The sequence below is a fragment of the Apteryx rowi genome, unplaced genomic scaffold (assembly GCF_003343035.1).
Source record: "Apteryx rowi isolate R43461 unplaced genomic scaffold, aptRow1 scaffold_32, whole genome shotgun sequence".
Lineage (NCBI taxonomy): Eukaryota > Metazoa > Chordata > Aves > Apterygiformes > Apterygidae > Apteryx > Apteryx rowi.
Genome location: NW_020449641.1, coordinates 2,768,503 through 2,787,194, shown reverse-complemented (window position 1 = coordinate 2,787,194; position 18,692 = coordinate 2,768,503). Strand labels below are relative to the sequence as shown.

The following is an 18,692-nucleotide window of genomic DNA, read 5'->3' as shown; positions in this document are numbered from 1 at the left end:
ATAACACCCCTGCACCTAACATGAGGGTAGCTATCTGGAGCAAGGGTAAAAGATACCTTCAGATTTGTCTTGATTTGAATGATCTGAAACAGAAAGGCTCCCACAAACCCATCAACCAAGAGCAAGCCAAGAACAGCTTACGTCAGAGGTTAATTCCCCTTAATTATACAGGTGTGTTTTTTTCCCTACAAAACATCCTTACCATCACCTCCTGGTTGCTTGTACGGGTTGTACTTTGGCTTGGGGGCAACAACAGGTGCAAATTTCTTTGGTGTCTGCTGGGTGGATACTGAGATGCTGGGAGTCCCAAAGGCATGTGTGGTCTCCATCCTTGCAGTAACGTGACCAACAGGGTCGTTGGTACTCTTGGGTGGCAACCAGGATGGGTGAGACATGATTCAGATCTGAGAGGAGAGACAAAAAGAATCACACACATACACTGGAGATTTAGGCTGAAGAAATAACAGGTGCAAAACCTACCACTTTGCTGATTTATAAAATTAAACAAAATCCTTTAATATGTTGAGCTTTGCATGCTTATCTTTAAACATATCGGTATTTCTGTATAGGGCTTAAAATACAAATCTGTCCTTCTTTCCCCAGTAGGTACTGATCAGTTTGCCAGTGATATCAGCAGAAAGTGATGTTATTTTACTCTTCAATCCAAAGTTGAGGCAGGCTGATACCTTGGAGAAGCTTATCAGTTCCACCATCTATCAGCATAATGGTGATATATTTGCTTTGTCCTATGGGGCTTTTGTGAGTACATTAATCAACAATGGTGAAGGTGCTATGGGGACAAGTGTCGCTACACTTGGGCAGAAACACTTCCAAAATGCACCTTACATGACTTTAGCACTTTTTCACGTCATTTAGGACCCCACATCCCACCGACTTCCATTTAAACTTTTAAGAAAAAGGTTTTCAAAAGTAGCTAATCATTCTTGATGCCTCCATTTTTGAATGCCCAGCTTCAGATATTTTAAAAGCATGCCAATTTTGAAAAAATGCCAGAAACCCACAACCGCTGACAACCAGGCTCCTTTTAGATGTCTCAACTTGCGTAACAGAAAACAGAGGCAGCCCAAATTATTACTTATTTATGACAATCTTGGCTTTGGCCTTTTAAAAGCCTACATCACTTTTGAGAACTGGACTTAGATGCAGCTGAAAACATTGTCCATAAAATACCTGTTCATAATGGCCTTAACTGCAATAAACAAGCACTTTTCATCACGCAAAAGTCACAGTCGTCAGGTAACAGTGATGGTCCTACAGTACCTTCAGGAATTATCCCTCTAAGCGGGATTTGAGCTACAGTGAGGAAATGAAGACCCCGCATGCCTGTGAAAGGCATTCCCACAAAAAACAGAAGACACCATGAATTTTGCAGTCCCCGAGTGCCCTGTTGTGCTCTGAATTGATGTTAGGAGGACTCCACAAGGATATTGAAACCAGCAGGCAGCTGGGTCTTGATCTGGAAAGATTTGTTTCAGTCAAAAAGCATGGAGAAGTGCAGTGACTGCAAAGGGCCAGGGAAGACATCGGCTGACTGCTGTCATGTAAAAGCATTTCCAGCTGGGAACAACACAACAAAGAAGAGTCACTGCTGGGTTTGCAAAGAGGTGGTCTCCAGCTGCAGCAGCAAGTGCATTCTGCCAGGGCAGAGACGGAAAAGAGAGTCCTACCTCTGTTGAGCCTGGCAGCAAAGGATTTTATTAACTGGTGTGGATTGTCCTCCGAGCTAAGGATGGGGAAGGGGAATGGGGACAGATAAAGGGTGGCTTCTGGCAGGTGTACACCATCTTGGAGTGAAGTCATTACCGAACCCTGTAGCATTACAACTCTCTAGCTATTCTGACACAGCTTCGCGGTCATGCATGCAGCCATCTATCTGAATGTCTCACAGGAAGGTATTTCATAAGACCAGAAAAGCAGCCACATAAGCCAGCTAAAGGTCAGCGCTTAAAATCTGAAAGTAAGTGTGTGGCTGATCTTGTCAGCTCTGCCACCTATCATCAACAGAGAGATGATACAAATATCTTCTCGTTGATACCACTCAGGAATGAGACTAAAGGATCACCCCCCATGCCTACCAGGACTTATGCTTGGTGCTTCAAAGTTAACACTTCCATGCATACATGCTTCCCAGACAAACAAATAACATTTGAGTTCCGCAGCCAGCCCCCAGCATTACATGGAACATTTAGGCAGGAAGAATGTATATCTGATAGTGCATTTAATTCTACCTAGACAAATAAAGCAGGACATCACATTTCATTTCCCCCTTCTCCTAATTTGTGCTCAGTTATCACTAGAGATGCCAAGACTGAGTTGTGGGGGTTAAGGTGCAGAACTGTTTTCCAAACTCATCCTGGCGGACAAAGTGTCGGTAGTCACGGAAATAAACCATCCTCTGCTACCAGATGTCGGAGTGGGGGGACGGACCCGGAGTAACGATGAGTCTCAATATGAGTATGGTCGTTCTCCCTTTATTAGAGCTTACACAGAGTATATATAGACAAGCAATAAGCATGCACTAGCAATAGCTGTATGATTGGTTTACAGTCTGTTCACGTGCCTAAAGCGAATACACGATTGGTGCAAAGTTGCTGTTCACGTGGAGGGGCTTGTCAGCCCCCTCCTTTACTTGTTTACCACTACTTGCCTTCCCCTTCTGTAATGGTCTAGGAATGCTCAAGGACAGTTCACATAGCCATGGGATCCTCCCTTCATCATGAAGGCAGGATTGCTCACTTCTAAGAGATCATGCCCTCTCTCGCTTAACCATTCTCCCACAATAGCATCTGCATCCTACAAGCCACACGGAGAGCAAAACCAGGAAAGTCCTTTATCAAAGACAACAAGGGTTACTCTTAAGACATAAACCTGGGAAAGCAGTCCAACGGCATCCTATAATGATAATCTTGTCCTAGCCATTTGCTATTAGAAAGTAATGCTGAGTCAGTATGGGCAAAACAAGCTAGGTCTCCACATGGTAGCATGGGGATAGTATCTCCAGTTAACAGCAGTGCTTGTTAAAAGCTCACGTATATAGATGTTTGTTCGTTTCAGCCTAATAAGTTTACTTCCGGTAACAAGTTTCCTATCTTAGGAGTCATTTCTACTTAAAGCCTGCAAAGGATGGACAGTCCACAGTCTGAACCCCAGACTGGGAGCTAGGAAATTTGAGGTCATCTTCCACCTCCATTGCTCTTTGCATGGGAGAGGGGCTGGCAAGTGCCAAGCATCAGACTCAAAGCATGTGGTTCATCCTCCTAGTGCAGTATGATCCACTCAGTGTGAGCATGGCTGGTTTGCGATCCCTACTGCTGGAGGAGGAGTCCATTGCATGGGACACCTGATGTCAGTGCAAGGAAGCCAACAGGGGCCTGCACAGAGCAAATGGCTTGAAATGAGGCAGCTGGGAGCGTGGCAGCAGCACAGTGGAGAAGGGCAACCATCGTCTCTCGCAGTTCCCCCTTGGGATAGCTCTGCTAAGGCTGAGTTACAAGGAACGAGGTGACTTTCCCTCCCACATACGGCTGCTGGCCGACCTCATGTTAACAGTGAGAAGCATCATTCTCAAAGCAAGAAGTGAAAGGCAGGTCCTTCCCACAGGGCTGGAGAGCAAACCAGTCGTGACAGCGGGGGAGGAGGGCATGTGAACCGCACTTCCATCAGCCTGGTTCTTCCTGTCAGCCACAGCAGCACTCATGGAACGAGACAACAACTGCCACTAGAGCAAAAAGGCTCACCTACCCTGCCACCTCCTCCTCCCGTATCCTTCAAAAATGTAAAACACAGCAATAAAACTCAGGCAACTCCTTAGGTTTTAAGAAGAGAAAGCACAGAAGGCACTCAGCTTTAAGAGCTAAACAGGACAACTCTGCACTCTGCTTTCTCATCGCATCCAAAGACAACTCCATCTTCCCCATTGCTAAATGTGTCCAGGAGTTGCATTTGGGCAGGTTTTCAGCCCCTTGCTTGACATCTCATATGAAAGACTGCCCTGCAGCACTGAGCGCCCTAGGACCATGGCCATTACCTCCATACTGATTCAAAGCAAACAGCCTCAGCCTAGACAATTACCATCATTCCTATTCTGGCAGCTCCCTAGCTGTTCCTTAACCATCTCTCAGGCAGTACACTAACATGCCTTGGTCCCACTGAGCTCTTATGGTCTGCCAGGTTCATGGCATGGGTGGGCTGAGTAAAGCATGCATCAGGAGATTTGGTAGCCAGGTTGCACAGTGTTGGGGTGGCCGAAGATGATCTGACATCTCAGTGAACAAGAGTAAGGGGCAGAGAGCACTTAGGGGCAGTTTGGGAGTGTGAAGACCACACAGGTGTATCTCAGTTGCTGACTGTAAGCTGGCATGCAACTCCATACCAGCTATTCTCTAAAGCATTTGTTTTGGTGGGGTTTTCTAATTGTTTTCCTGTTAGCCTTTTCTTTTTCTCCCCCTCTCATTTTCTGATGTGTATTTGTTGGCACTTGTTTTTGCTATCTGTGCTTTGACAATATTTCCAATAAGTTCCCTTTTCCTTGTCTGTTCCAGCCCCAGTTCCCCAGCCTCAATTAAATTTAGCCCAGCTTCTTTGCAAGACCATAAAAAAGGAAAATGACCCATTCTCTTTTCAACAGCTGAAGCTAAACTTCTGGTTTTGTTTTGATTTTTCCACCACTTTTCATGTTTTCAGTGCATGCAACAGTGTACCTAGGGTAAAAGGCCAAGAACAAGGCAATTTAAGGGACAGTGGCATGCAGATGAGCCACAGCACCCCACTTCTCCATGCATGCTTCTCCATATGGAGTACTCTGCCAATTTAGATGAAGCTGTCAGTGGTTCCCTGTAATTTTTTTTTTTTCCTTTCAGTTAGTAACAACTTTGGARCAAAACAGGTGGAGATTTTGTGACGGGGACCTGCAACCAAAACAGCACAGGGCAACTTGTGCTTATAATCAATCCTCTTACTCTAAACCTATTCCTAAACAGGCCACTGCATCCTGCATCATCCTGGCTCCTGCACTCAGACCAAGACTCTCCAACAGATAGAGGCAATGCTCTTCTGGCTAGCCAGTAAACATAATCAGCAAGTGCACATTTCATTTTTATCCTACAGGTGTTTCCTTCCAAAAAGTTATTTCTGCCAGTTCTACAATAAACAGTATTTTTAGCCAGATGTTGGATGTGGAGGATTGCAAAAGTCAGTAGCTGGAAGAAGGCTAAAATCACTGAGGAACTCAGAGAATAAAAGGATCATGCCATATTGGATATTGCAAGCTAAAGAGAAACAAGGAACAGGGAAAACATAATGAAGGGAGCATCAAGATGGATGAACCATTGAAACAAGCAGGACCAGAAAAAAGATACTGGGAGCATGCAAACTGGTGGGGGATAATGAGGTGAAGCACATCCGCTAGCATTGCTTGTCACAGATGGAGCTGCCTTATCCATTACCGAGGGGAAAACACAGCAAGTTCCTTCTTCTAAGGTAATAGTGGATGGAGTGAAAAACCACCAGACCCAATGTGAATCACTTTGGTTTGCCAAAAAAAAAAAAAAAAAAAAAAAAAAAAGCCTCCAATGGAGAAAACTGCAGCTTATCAACCTTTTGCTGGCCAAGCGAGCTATTGCTACTTCTGCATGCCAAAATGCCAAATGTAATGCATTAAGGGCCTGATCCCTCTGCTGCTCAAGCCAATAGCTGGTCCATAGAGCTTTCACTGAAAAGTTAAACTGCAGATCAGATTTACGATTGCGCCCATATTTCTGCTCCAAGCAAATCATTCGTCAGGCATGGTTTCCCTTCAACGAGTCCCTTCCTAGCAAACCTGAATAAATCAAGCCAGCCAACATTTAACATAGCCAGGCTGGAATGATCTTTGTCATCAGAGCCTGTGCCCCCAGGAATCCTCCTACAGCAACAGTAAACCTCTTGATATCAAAGTCAGAGCCTCCCTCCCACTGTTTTGCAGAAGTCGTCTGCATTTCTGCCTCTCTCTCTCACACAGAGAGCCACTGCTCTCAGTCAGGAGTAACTCAACACTTCCTTTCTGGAGCCTGCTGCTACAACTTTTTCCTGCCACTCCTTACTCATTGAACACTTTGGCAACACCTCTTTCCCAAATTCACTGTCCCTGTCCCACACAAACCCCTCCTAAAGTTTCATTCTGTCACAGCTTTTGGAGTCCTGTTGACCGTCTTGTCCAGCTCTCTGCATTGTGCAGGGCAAGCAGAACCCTGCTCAGCTATTTCTCCAGCAAGCTTTTGTTGAGCTAAAGAATATCCTTTAGAAAGACATACAGTCTTAACTGAAGAATGCAAGTAATGGAGAATCCACCATGGCATTAGGTAAAATGTTCAGGCAGGCAATCAAGCATCATAATTAAAGCTTCTCTGTTATGTCTGGTTTAAAATTATGTAGCTCTGCTTCCAACCATTAGATTTTGTTACACTCCTGTCATCTGCTTTACAGAACTGCCTCTTTTCCTTATGCAGTTTCAGAACGCAGCCAGGTCATTGGTTAAATTAAATCAAAACACTTAAATTAAGTATCAATTAAACTCACGGTATAAAATACATTCTTCTTGATTCATTCATGTATATTTAATCTGAACTCTCTCCAATTTTTCACCAAGCTTTTCTGAAATGGTGGATGCCAGCATAAGATCCATTTTTCCAAGAATGGTAACTTAAAATGGAAGGGTGAAAGCAATGAATAGTATCAAAGGCAAAAACCATACTGTCCATCAGCTGTGGCTGCCCAAGGTTCTGTTATCCTTCCTTCCTTGGAAGCATTAGTCATCACCTACTTTTGGAGGTAAAGGATGCTACTGGACTAGCCATGATAAATAACATTAAGAGCAAAGAATGAAATCAAGCTGCATAAATAAAGAGAACAGTGTGCTATGGTTCTATCATTAGGAAAACGTAATGCCGTAAGTTCAGAAAATTGTAACCATAAAAGAATACACCGCAGCAGAGGAACTGGAATCCACGAACCCCAAGATGAGACCACATTATCTAAAAATGTCAGACCAGGAATATCAATAGAGCATAACACTAGTCAATAACAAAAACCTGACACTTTTTTTTTTTTTTAAACATGTGTGCATAAGTGCTTGTTTTTGCTTTTAATTACAGGATGTCATTCACCTTTGAAAAGGAAGGGTAAAACAAAGAGGGTTCCAAGTCAATTTAGCTTCATATCAAATAAGCAATTGAAGGGTAGAGCACCAATTTGTCTACTCCTGAAACTGTTAGTGTATTCACCTCTGAAACAGTCTGTTTTTTCTGTGATTACACTGTACTCAAATAAATCTTCATCTTCATACTTGCAACATGGACCAAACACTCCTCAGATGTTGATGGACTTTGCCTAAACAGAAGAATTTGTCCCTTAGTTAATTAAGCTAATGCTTCATAGAAGGTAGCAACAGTGTTTAATAAAAAAACAGCAACCACAGTCTGCGCTTGCAGACAGTCTGCTCTATCTTCCGTCATACTCCTTCTTAAATCCACTGGCTAGATTTAGGTCTATAATGCTCTATCTTGTTATTATCTATGCACAGCTAACCACGACTCCTGACACCAAGGGGCTGACCAGATACAAGGAGGCCAGTACTTTATTCACTGACACTAGATGCAGCTGGAAACTCTCCTGAGGCTTATTTTTGATACCATTCAGGAACACAGTCAAGACATCCCCTGCCCTGGATAACCAAAGTTCATCTCTGAGGGCTTAAAACTGCCAAATGTAAAAAGGCAAACAGTTCTCCCCACTCTCCCATCCGTGCAACAGGACTCGAAGAGAAAACTTTTGACTTCAGTTCATCTTCCAGTTGAGTTTTAAAGACAAGTTCTAGCACTGAACCAAGGAGACACTCTTCCTGATGCAAAACCATGTCCCACATTGCCCCTTTTAGTTACAAAGGTGTAGTCCACAAGACAGGACCATTCTACTCTAAGCTCATTTGTCTTCCTTTTTTTTTTTTTTTTTTGGCCTGGTATTCCCAAAAGCAGGAACCCAAATGCTCTGCTGAAACACAGTTCTTTGCTTTGTCCTTATCATCTCCACTCCACTAATCAACCAAAACTAGTAATGGAGGCTGACCAAAGAGATTTGCTCTCTATAAACTCCTACAGCTGCTTGTTTCTCTTGGCACTGTTTCCCTCTGAATGTTAAGTGAATTTATTTCTCCATTTATGGCCAGTGGCCTACAGCCATGGAGCTTTCCCATTTCTTGCAGCCTCCAAAAGAGGAGGTCTCATTAGAGGTCTTTAACCAAACATAGGAAGTATCATAGGTACAAACTCAGCCCAAGTCCTCTGGGATGTCTTTCCCAGATGGTACTACTTATCTTCACCAATTTTACATAATTTGGGAAATTATGTGATTTGGGGAAAATTGTGATCCCTTTTGAACTCCCTTAATCACTGTTGATCTACACAACAGTGCTCAGTTTAAGTCCTGTATTACTAACCGTCAAAAGAAGTTCCTCCTTCAGACCTTGCCAATAGCAAACTGACGCGGGCCCTTTGTGATCCTTACACATCACATCAGCAACCACGAGAATGGCAAAGTCACAGGAACAACTTTGAGTGCTGAGATCACCACATGTGGGAATCTGATCACTGYAGTGGCAGAGAGCTAATAGGAGTCTACGGAGCCACTAAGCTCCGAGACATGAAAAAGAAGAATAGAATATGCTGTCACTTTTCAGTGATTGATTTTTTTGATCATATGCACATGAACTCCAGCCCTTGTGGTAGATCTCTCCTTGAGATCAGGTTTCTTTGCCTGCACCAGTTCAGCACTGTTCCTGGACTTTTCTTGTTGCTTTGCTTTAGTCTTGAACAGCAAACGTCAGTTGGAACAAGCTTCCCAGCATTCCTTCCAACCACTTGGATAAGGCTCGGCTTTGTATCTTCAACTCAATTCCCTCAAAGAATCAAAGTCCCTCCTTCACTTAAACAGGGCTGAAAGCATTCACCAATTTCCTGCTCTGAGATGTCACTAATGTTATCACAAGAATTAAAGGAAAAAGAAACCTAGTTAAAGCATATCAACCATGCACTGCCTGTGCTGAATTATTCCTCCAAGCATATAATCTAGTATTGTCTCACTCTAGCTTTAACAGCTTTGATTGGTTTCAGTGGGTCCTTCAGAAGAACTCATTTAAATTCAAATTTCACCCTTCTTTGAGCAAGGGGCTGGCCCAGATAACTTCCAGAGGTCCCTTCCAACCTCAATTGTTCTATGACCTTAAGAATCCAGACTTTGAGGTTGAGGCTTCATCTGCACTCAAGAAGTTTTGAAGTAATACAGCTGTACTCCACTTAAGCCATGCCAGCCACATCACCTACTGACAACACAACATAATATTTTCTAGCCTCTAGTCACAATGGTTCTTAAACAAGTACAGCATATGCTCATTCTTCTAACTAAATAACCAATACAGTACTTGGAAAATAAACTTTTTCTGGTACGGCTGCATCCAAGCTTAGGTTTTGGCCAACAGAACTACATCACTTTGGGACGTGACTTTTGCTACATGTAGCTAAGTCAGTAGAACTTTTAAAGTATTGATCAGATACAACAGGTAGACAGCAGATCCAGAGTAGAGCTGGCAAAGACCTGTCAGAATGATCTCTACTATGATACTGCTTATCACAGATTAAAGTCACCATGCTACATAGTCCATCAGATAATGACTCAATGTAACATTCAATCTTGCACCAAAATCCTATTGCTGGGACAATTCTGATATCAACCAAAAGCTTACAATTCTTTACGTTTTTTTCTTAGCTCATTTCTCTTGTATCAACCTCAATAGCGGGAAAGGGAGAAGGGCAAGCTAAACATAAAACTCCTTTTCTTTCACACTATAATTGCATTAGCAGTTTTGGGAGTAGATGCAGGCTATTTGACTTTGACTGCTGCTGCTGCAAAACACACACATAAAAGCTGATGAACGACATCTTCCTTTTACAGCCATGTCACATCCTGGTGTTGGATGACAAACTAGGCTTTAAAAACCCAATAAATTGAACTTGACTGGCCCATCTGCATTGAAACAAAGAGATAGCACTGACTCCCTGGAGATAGATAGCTCTATCTAATCTAACACAACTCTAATGACCGCATTATAATTTCACCAGAGAGCAGGCCGATTCCTGACTTCTTTGGTATGAGACAATTCTCAGAAACTCCAAATATAACCACATTGGACAAAATGTTAATCCAAGGCCTTAACTACTTGTCATCACAACAAGCTCCAGGGCAATTGCAATGGAGTGGACAGGCCTGGTGGCCCAACCAAAATACAAACTTAAGGGCAGCAAAGTTTGTGGTTGAACCTTAGCAGTTGAGCCCAGAGGTAGCTCTGAGACAGACCAATTTCTTCCAATTCTTTAAACTTCTGTTCCTGACAATCTGACCTACAGGTTTGTAGGGAGTGTCACTGCACCACAAAGAAAAGTTTGAGAAGGAAGCTAGAGAATTTTATATACAATAATGAGAGAGGAAATGTATTAATAGGGACAGGAAAAGAACAGGCAAAATGATGAAGAGTGGTTCTTTTGGGTATCTCTGACCACGAGTTCCTTTACACAAATACGGTTTTCCCGAGTGCAATTTTTTTTCAAGATCCCTCTACCACAGAAAGCTACCCTTACTCCTTCTGTGTCCAAAATCACTGTCTTGCCTATGGGATAGTTCAGTACTTGGCTTCCAGCTTTAGCAAGACACTGACAAGCAACACAGAGTTCTTATGGGTCACCCATCAAATAAAATGGTTAAGGGACTGGATTTCTCAACCAGTGGAATTGTATTAGAATCAGGCCTACCAAGACAGTCCCACATAAGAGAAGAGAAATGAAGGCAACACAGAGATGGCAAGGTTAAAGCTTTTACAGTGAGCCAAAGCTGTTTGGATGCTGATGTTGCCTGTAAACAAGAAGGAACCGTGCAGAACTAACATTCAGCTCAGCAGTGAGTTAAGCAACAAGACCCTAGTGGGACAAAATGGGACCATGAAAGCATATTGACACACAGATAATTGTATTAGCTTTACAGAGTGCTATGTGTATATGTCTCAGCCTGGGGAGAAACAGCAGGGATCTGAGATCAGTAGAGAGGGGGAAATCGAACACTGAACAAAGTGAACACTGAAACAATGCAGAGCTTGAGGTCATACCCAGCAAGGTTAGCACGTGTGTTGATGGTCTATTAGTTTGTGATGGGTTCTCTGGGCTCTACTTCTGTTCTAAAATAGTTGTGGTTGCAGGAAGAGCAAGCTGGTCACTGGAACAGAGTCAGCTGCCACTGTCCCTGGAAGAAAACAGATCTGCAATCGGCAATCTGAACCCGGAGCTGTGGGGATGATTTCTGTGAATGAAGGGGGAGCTGCATCCCAGGGCAAGGCATGTGTGGAAGGACAGCACAGGCCCCACTCAAGAAGGATGCAAGCATAGGGCATCTCCAGTGTAATCTTCTTGCAACACCTCAGGCAGCTGGCAGAATGAGCCAGCCTTTGAAACTCCAATGCCTAAAAAGCAAACAATTAAATCAATCCATGGGCAGGAATTGTGTCCAGGACCAAAATCCTTAACCCCTGATTCTTTCTTTACCATCTGACCCACTTAACTTTTCCTCTCATACCCCAAATCACCCTGGAAGTCACAGTCTCAATTATAAAAAATACCTGGATGCTTTCTCCCCTTTCCTGAACCCAGCACCAACCTGTGCCTCATTTTTTGGCAGCTCAGCCCATGGCACCTTGCAAATAATCAGGGGAAATTGCCTTTTTCCTATGGAAAATCCTATACTCTAACATACAGAAGAGTGATTGCTGCCAGATGGCTGGGCACTGATGCTGCAGAGAGGTTGCTAATGGAAGCAAGATATTTCAGTGCATTGTGAAAACTGGAGAAAAGGAAGTACACAGACACCTTGTGTAAACTGTCAGAAAGAGACTTTGCATTTCTCTGATTTTCACAACAGGTGATTTGACATCATCAGGGCATGAGCTGATATACCCCTGATAGACCCTTGTCTCTTTTGCAACACAAAGCAAAAATAAAGATTACAGTGCCTCCTTATTTAAGGGCCTAAAAGCCTTCTGTATCGTCAATAAAGAAAAAGGATTTCTGGAGGTCACTAAGTCCTGCTGTGTGCAGAAGACTGGACTATCACCAACACGAGCTAAGGCTGGCCATGGCTTTGTCTAGCCAAATCTTGAAAACCTCCAAAATGGAGAAGCCCCCTGGACTCTGGTGACCTGTTTAAGTGTTGCACTATTCTCCCAGTGAAACAGTTTTTCCAGATGTCCAGTCTGAATCTCCCAAGCCACTACTTACGTCCACTGCACTTTATTTTGCCATCTGAATAAATAAATGTTTGGCTCTGTCATCTTCATAACTCCCCTTTCAGTAGCTTCAGGCTGCTATTGGATCACTCCTTTGGCTCCTCTTCACCTGACTAAACAAGCCCAGGCCTCTCAACCTCTTCTTGTAGGCCATGTGCTCCAGGCCCTTGACTGCCTTGGTAGCCCTCCTCTGGATCCTCTCCAGTTTCTCAACATCCCACTTCAGCTGGGGGACCCAGGATTGGCAGACTCACCAACATGGAGTAAAGGGGAACAATAACTCCCCTCACTCTACTGGCCAGACTTGTCCTGAAGTAACCCTGTATGCAGTCTGCTTCATTTGCAATGAGAGCACACAGCTGACCCATATTCAACTTGGCGTCCGCTGTCAACTCCAGGTCCTTTTTGTCAAGGAAGGACAGCACACTGAGAAACAAAAGTTATACTTTGAAATGATGCCTAAATCAGAAGAGCCCCTGAATGCCCATGGACGCATGGATAGGAGGGGGAGTCATAAGATGATGTTGGGTATCCCTGTACTATTTGCAGTAAAAAAGAGTTCAGCCCATTGAGAAGACAGCTGTTCAAAGAGGAATGTTATAGAAGCAGGGGGAAATGAGTGAAGAGAAATATTAAGACCAGTGGCAAGCATGCCTCGTGTCAAAGCGCACCAAGATGAAGTTATCTTTTAGTAACTGTAGGACATCAGTCTTTTGAAAGTTTTTCTGAAAAGAAACTTGTGACTAGTGCTTTGGACTCAATTTTCATTTCTTCTTTGAAACTCAAACTACTAAGCACCAACCTAGGAAATTATCGCTGTTCCCTATTAGCTCAGTGTCAGTTCACTCAAGAACTTCCARTACTCAAAGCTCTGAGGGACAATTCCTCAGCTGGTGCAAACCATAGTACCAGCACCGAAGTTAACACAGCCAGGCAACCACACTGGCCTAGCAATTTTGCCAAACAATCACCTCATACTGAAAGGGTAACTCCAGTTACTCCACCACTATCATATTTGTGTCGTCTGTTCTCAGTCAACCAAACAACCCTTTGTTCCCCTTCCCAGAAATCGGTATGAAGTTTTGTTGTGATAGAAGAGTTTCCAGACTAATCTGGACACATTGGTTCCCTAGATGTGAAATGGGCCAAATCTGACACCCTCCAGAAAGTATTACAGTGCTCATCTATTTTCACGGCACTGTCCCAGAACTGACTGTGAGAAAAATGGAGCAGTGGGAAAAAAAAAAGAAATTAACTGTGAGCACAGGGAATTTGGGGAGGTAAGGAAGAACCACACTCTTTAACTATCTGAATAGCTACTGATACACTGCTGCACTTTAACAACTACTTGTGTTCTGGTTTTGAGTTATGCTAAGGCAGCCAAGCCATGCCGCTGGTACGTGCACACAGAGCTCACTTAATCAAATGCCCTCCAATAGAGTTGCTACCCGTATCTCACAGGTCTAAGGCAATGCAGTACTACTAGTGTGCAGTTCCCACACACTAGTAAGTGTCTGCAAGGCATTTCAGCATGCCTTCACTATGTAAGGCACGTATTTCTCTTTCAAACTAACACAGTTGCCAACATCTTAATCATTCCAGGGGGACCTTCAACCCCACTAGACCCTTATGTGCTTCATTACCTCCAGCAAGCTCTTGCAGAGCTCAGGTTCCAGGTGATCTACATGAGCAAAGTCCTTTGTCAGTTAGAGAAAGCAGGAGATGCAAATCTCTGCAAATCAGGATTAACAATATATCTACAATCATTCTTCATTCTTGCAAGTCTGGCCCATTATACTGCAAAATAGGCAGGACAAAAGGCAAGACAGCAACAAGCAGAAATCTTTGGGACCCAAATTATTACATTTTTCTTTTCATGAGATATTGTGGGAGAGGAGGCTCTTGCCCCCTCTCAGTGGACTCTCTAAGGGGCTACAGAGACCAGTCAGCTAATGTAACTGAGGCACCTGAGTTGTGTGTATGTCCCCAAAGCTTTGTTGTTTTTAAGTTAGAAACTGCTGCCTCGAGTCATAAAAATATTATATTTTAAAATGGTATTGATATGTTCTTGGCACAGAAAAAATAAATGAACTGCAAATGCAACCAATATGGAAACTTGAGCTGCCCTTTGTTTCTGCAGGACTTAAAACACTAAGGGGAAAATCTAAGCAACAAACTAAATYGATCCATGGAAAGATACAGTCTGTTAGGACTAATACTTAGCTACCTATTTTGAAACTAACTTTTGCATATCAAGGCATAACCTACCCTTTGATGTTTCTAGGTTGCTCCCATCAGGTTCCTTGAGATGACAATACCGGAGACTTCCACCCGAGGAATCACTTCTAAGGAAAGTCCCCTTTTAAAGCAAGCAAACTCGGGGCCATTTTTCCTGATGCAAAACCACCAGAGACTAGTTTCACCTGCTCTCTCAGCTCAAGGAGAACAGGCTGGGCCCTCCCTCCTCTGCATTCCCCACTACAATTCATTGCTCTCCTGATTTCCAATTGCTGCTATGAGCTAATGGCTCGAGATGATACAGGAAGGTTATCTAATCATGCAAAGAATACACATGTATGCACATACATACACATGTGCACATCCCCATCATTTTTATTCTACATCACTTACTCAGGAAACTAGGAGAAAGAAAGAGAATAAAGAGAGAAACCAACAGTTGCTCACATGGATCAACACTTCCAGGCTCTCTCTTTTGCAGCTCATCTCACTCATACTTGTGGTTTCAACATGTGATTCACATTAGGCCCCTCTGCTCGCCATTTGATGGTTCTGTTAAACAGATGTGAATTTATTTAGTCACAGAGCCTGCTCTTTACACTGCCTCTTTGTAGAACAGATGGGCTTTTTCTTTTTTTTCTTCTGTTCAGCAATATTCAGATAATGATCAAGCCCAGTGCACAGGTTTGCTTGAGGATTTCATATGAAAAAGAAGAACATACGAACAGAGACGTGATCTCACAACAGCTCTCTTCAGCAGTTAGGTTGCACCACACAAGGCGTCGGTGCTGATGGAGAACACCAAACTGCAACAGCAGCTATTCAAGAGATACCCAAGATCTCGGGGGTCACTGAGCGCAGCGTCATAACTTCAGGCAAACGAGCGATGCTCATTCAGCCTAGAAGGGTCCAGGAGATTCAACTCCACCAACCGCCCATGCACAAAGCAAGCTAAAGCTCTGGCAGAAGAGAGAGCTGACGAGTAAGCTCCTGTGACATTAACGGGGACATGAAACCATGTGCATCTCCTGGGACTCCTCAGCATGGTGAAATAGCCTGGAAAAGCTATTCGCTCCCTGTGTGGGCATTCTTCTTTCTGCACTAAGAGTGCCTTTGGCAATGGATTAAGTAGAACTGCACAAAGGCCCTCTCAGAGCAGAATAAGACTGCCCACATGAGAAGTACGCTCAGAACAGCTATTGCACTTTAAATTCACACCCTTGCTGTGTTTCACAATACTTCCCCTGTGCAGAAAGGACTTGGCTTCAGATTCAATTTCTGTCCATATCATTAATGGCTGAGGGCTGATTCCATCTGTGGGCAGGCCATGGCCTATATGAGAGGCTGAAGTACGATTTGTGGGGAGAAGGAAGGGTTTCACAATCCCTTTGCACTGTCCTGTGTAGGTACGCACCTTTATATTGCTTTAATAGCTGAACACTAGTGACTTCATTCTAGCAAATGACCTTATGCGTGTAAATTACTCCTGCTTCTACCACAGAAACCAGGCACAGGATATGTGTATATGACACACATAAGTGTCATGTCCACACCTGTGCAAGGATCTAATCCCTTTTCAAAAGCTGCAGTCCAGTCCCTTAACCACAGCTTTGCCCTCTGCCCATTGCCCACCTGCTCTGAAGATGACCTCAGTTTCTAGGAGAATCTACTTAGGCCTTACATAAACTCACCAGGAAAAAAAAATACACACACAGACACACACACACATTTACTTTAAATATGGTTATACTAAATTTGGGTTATCTAGAGAAGGAGTGTCCAGGTTTAAGAGGGGAAGCAGGAGTGGGATTCTCTGCTTGAAAAGCACCCAGGGAAGCTGAATTAAAAACTTAGCAGGTATTAGGCAGTAAAACATTTTCAGTAAAAGACGACTCTACAACTGGAAAGGATAGGTTGGGAAGGTTGTCTCTGTAAAGCAACTGGCACTTCCTCTACAAAGCACCTCATGTCTGTCAAGAGCGCATGCCCTTTTTTGCAAGTTCTGAGCCACTGTGGTGCAATTTTCATTCCTGTTAATGACTATGCTAGTACCRATATCAACTATATAAAACCTTGCTACTTCCTAACTTCTGCCGTCCAAATATTCTGTGTATGGACCAAACAACATTTCACTCTTTTATACATCCTGGGGCAGGGAACAAAACTGTAGAAGAAAGACTTTCACAAGCATAAAGCAAATTTATGTGTCCAATTCTCAGAGGCTGGATGCTCAACTTCCTTTACGAGTCTTCAGAAACTTTCTCTGAGAAGTGGGAAAAAAAAAATTCTTTCTTTGGTCCATCTAAGCAAAATGACGTTCCCTCCCACTTCCCGCCACCTGTTCCGCAAGCCCGGAAGGGATGGGCACTCCTGCCAGGGAGAGGAACGATGCTGCAGCTGAAGCAGAGGATGGGATGTTGGGGAACAGGCTCTATTCCCATCCTTTTGTGCCATGCCAAGCAAGTGTGAAGTCCTTCTAAATTCCACTGTCCCTCTGTATCCTCCCTATCACCTCTGCTCATACACTGGGATAACATCTAGCCCCTACTTTATTGTGTTTTGAGCTCAAAAGATGGAAAGTACTCTGTAAGGACCATCTCACCACAAAGTACGGATATACAGATTTCCACGTGGGGGTTAAAACTAATGGAGAAAGAAATACGGCAGGAGAAGGGGAAAGAACCAAGCTATCTCAGCTGGCGGAGGCACATGACGGATAGCAGTAAGCTGTTCTGAAGAAAATTAAGAAAACATTTAGAACACCCTCCTAAAATGGAACAAATAGGTCCAATCCTCCAACAGAAGGGGATTTTTTGCATCTCTGAATGATAGTACTTCATTTTTATGGCCTGCGGCTGCTTGGGAAATTCAAAGCTATTTCTCTGAAGAATTCACTTGGACAAGCTTTATGGCTTTGATCAGTTAACTATTTTTTAATGCTAATCCATCCCAGTAATATTTGTCCTCCTTTTCCCCATGCGCACAGAGGCACAGACACAGACAAATACTGTACAAAAGCAAACACTAGCTAGATGAACGGACAGGAATAATCATGAGCAGAGTTGATAATCAAACACCAACTTCATTCTCTTTTGTTCTTTTCCCTTCTAGCTGCTCAAGACCCTTTGGCCCAGTATGATCCATTAAGAGAAAATTAGAAATCAAATTTTGGTGTCCAGCAGGTATAATGTACACGTTGTGATCTGGATGCACCTATTCTCATTCAAGTAAGAAATAAAAATAACAGCTCCTAAAAGCTGCAATGAGACTTGCAGCTGAAAGGCCTCAGTTAAAACTTCATTAACACAGGCTCCTGCAAGTAGCCTAAGTGCTGCCCCATTTTCCAGGTGAACAAATAAAGGTGCAAAAATATTAAGTGATTTGCATAAGTTTATGGAGCAAAGATAGAAACTGAACCAAGAAGAGGACTGAAATTACCCAACACCCATCATCTTCCTCCAGTTGTTCTAACCTTCCCTTCAGCCTCAGGCTTACAACCTGAGCACAACGCTAAGCAAAACTCCACTTACAATCTCAGCATATAAACCTGTCTCCTCATTTACAGCACTCAAGTCCAGCAATCAGTTCAGCTATGCACTAGGATCATACTGAATGAGTATCCAAGACCATATGCAATTATCTGTTTTACTGTTTGCAACCCTATTGCATATACAGCAGCCACTACACCAAAAAATAGAGTAAGGGGCAGTCCCTACTCTGCAGTACCTTTGGTATTCAGGATGCTATCTAAACTTTACTTTCTGTCTTTGGGTAACGGATTCAGGTAGTATTTCCTGTGGCAGAGAAATACACAGGCTGATTACCCTCTGCGGAAAAGTGAAGAAATCCTGGAAGCAATTTTCTGTCTCAATTGTTCCCTGAGCACACGAACAATCTTTCAGCCTTCTTCCTATTTTCTGTTCAATGACATGCAGGCTCAGCACACAGAATTCATCATGCTGCTGCCTCAGGTCTGGGTCTTGCAAACACTTACCCAGGTGAAATTTTACACGTGAGTAGTCCTAAAGGCTTCAGCTTACATCATCCTTGAACTTGGCCACAGAGTCTTTAGGAAACA

At 43.3% G+C, this 18,692-nt stretch overlaps 1 protein-coding gene across 20 annotated transcripts in view; it reads right to left on the bottom strand.

The window, feature by feature from the left end:
* LPP (LIM domain containing preferred translocation partner in lipoma) overlaps positions 1 to 18,692 on the bottom strand; it is a 369,106-nt gene that overhangs the window by 228,680 nt on the left and 121,734 nt on the right. For 17 of the 20 annotated variants that reach the window (XM_026070809.1, XM_026070806.1, XM_026070811.1 and 14 more), the window contains one exon: positions 203 to 404. In XM_026070809.1, the coding sequence (XP_025926594.1) occupies positions 203 to 395 (193 nt within the window). In that variant the 5' untranslated portion in view covers positions 396 to 404. Of the gene's footprint in view, positions 1 to 202; positions 405 to 7,280; positions 7,387 to 11,206; positions 11,341 to 15,061; positions 15,099 to 18,692 lie in introns of those variants that run through there. The other 3 variants (XM_026070824.1, XM_026070814.1, XM_026070817.1) reach the window with 3 other exon arrangements.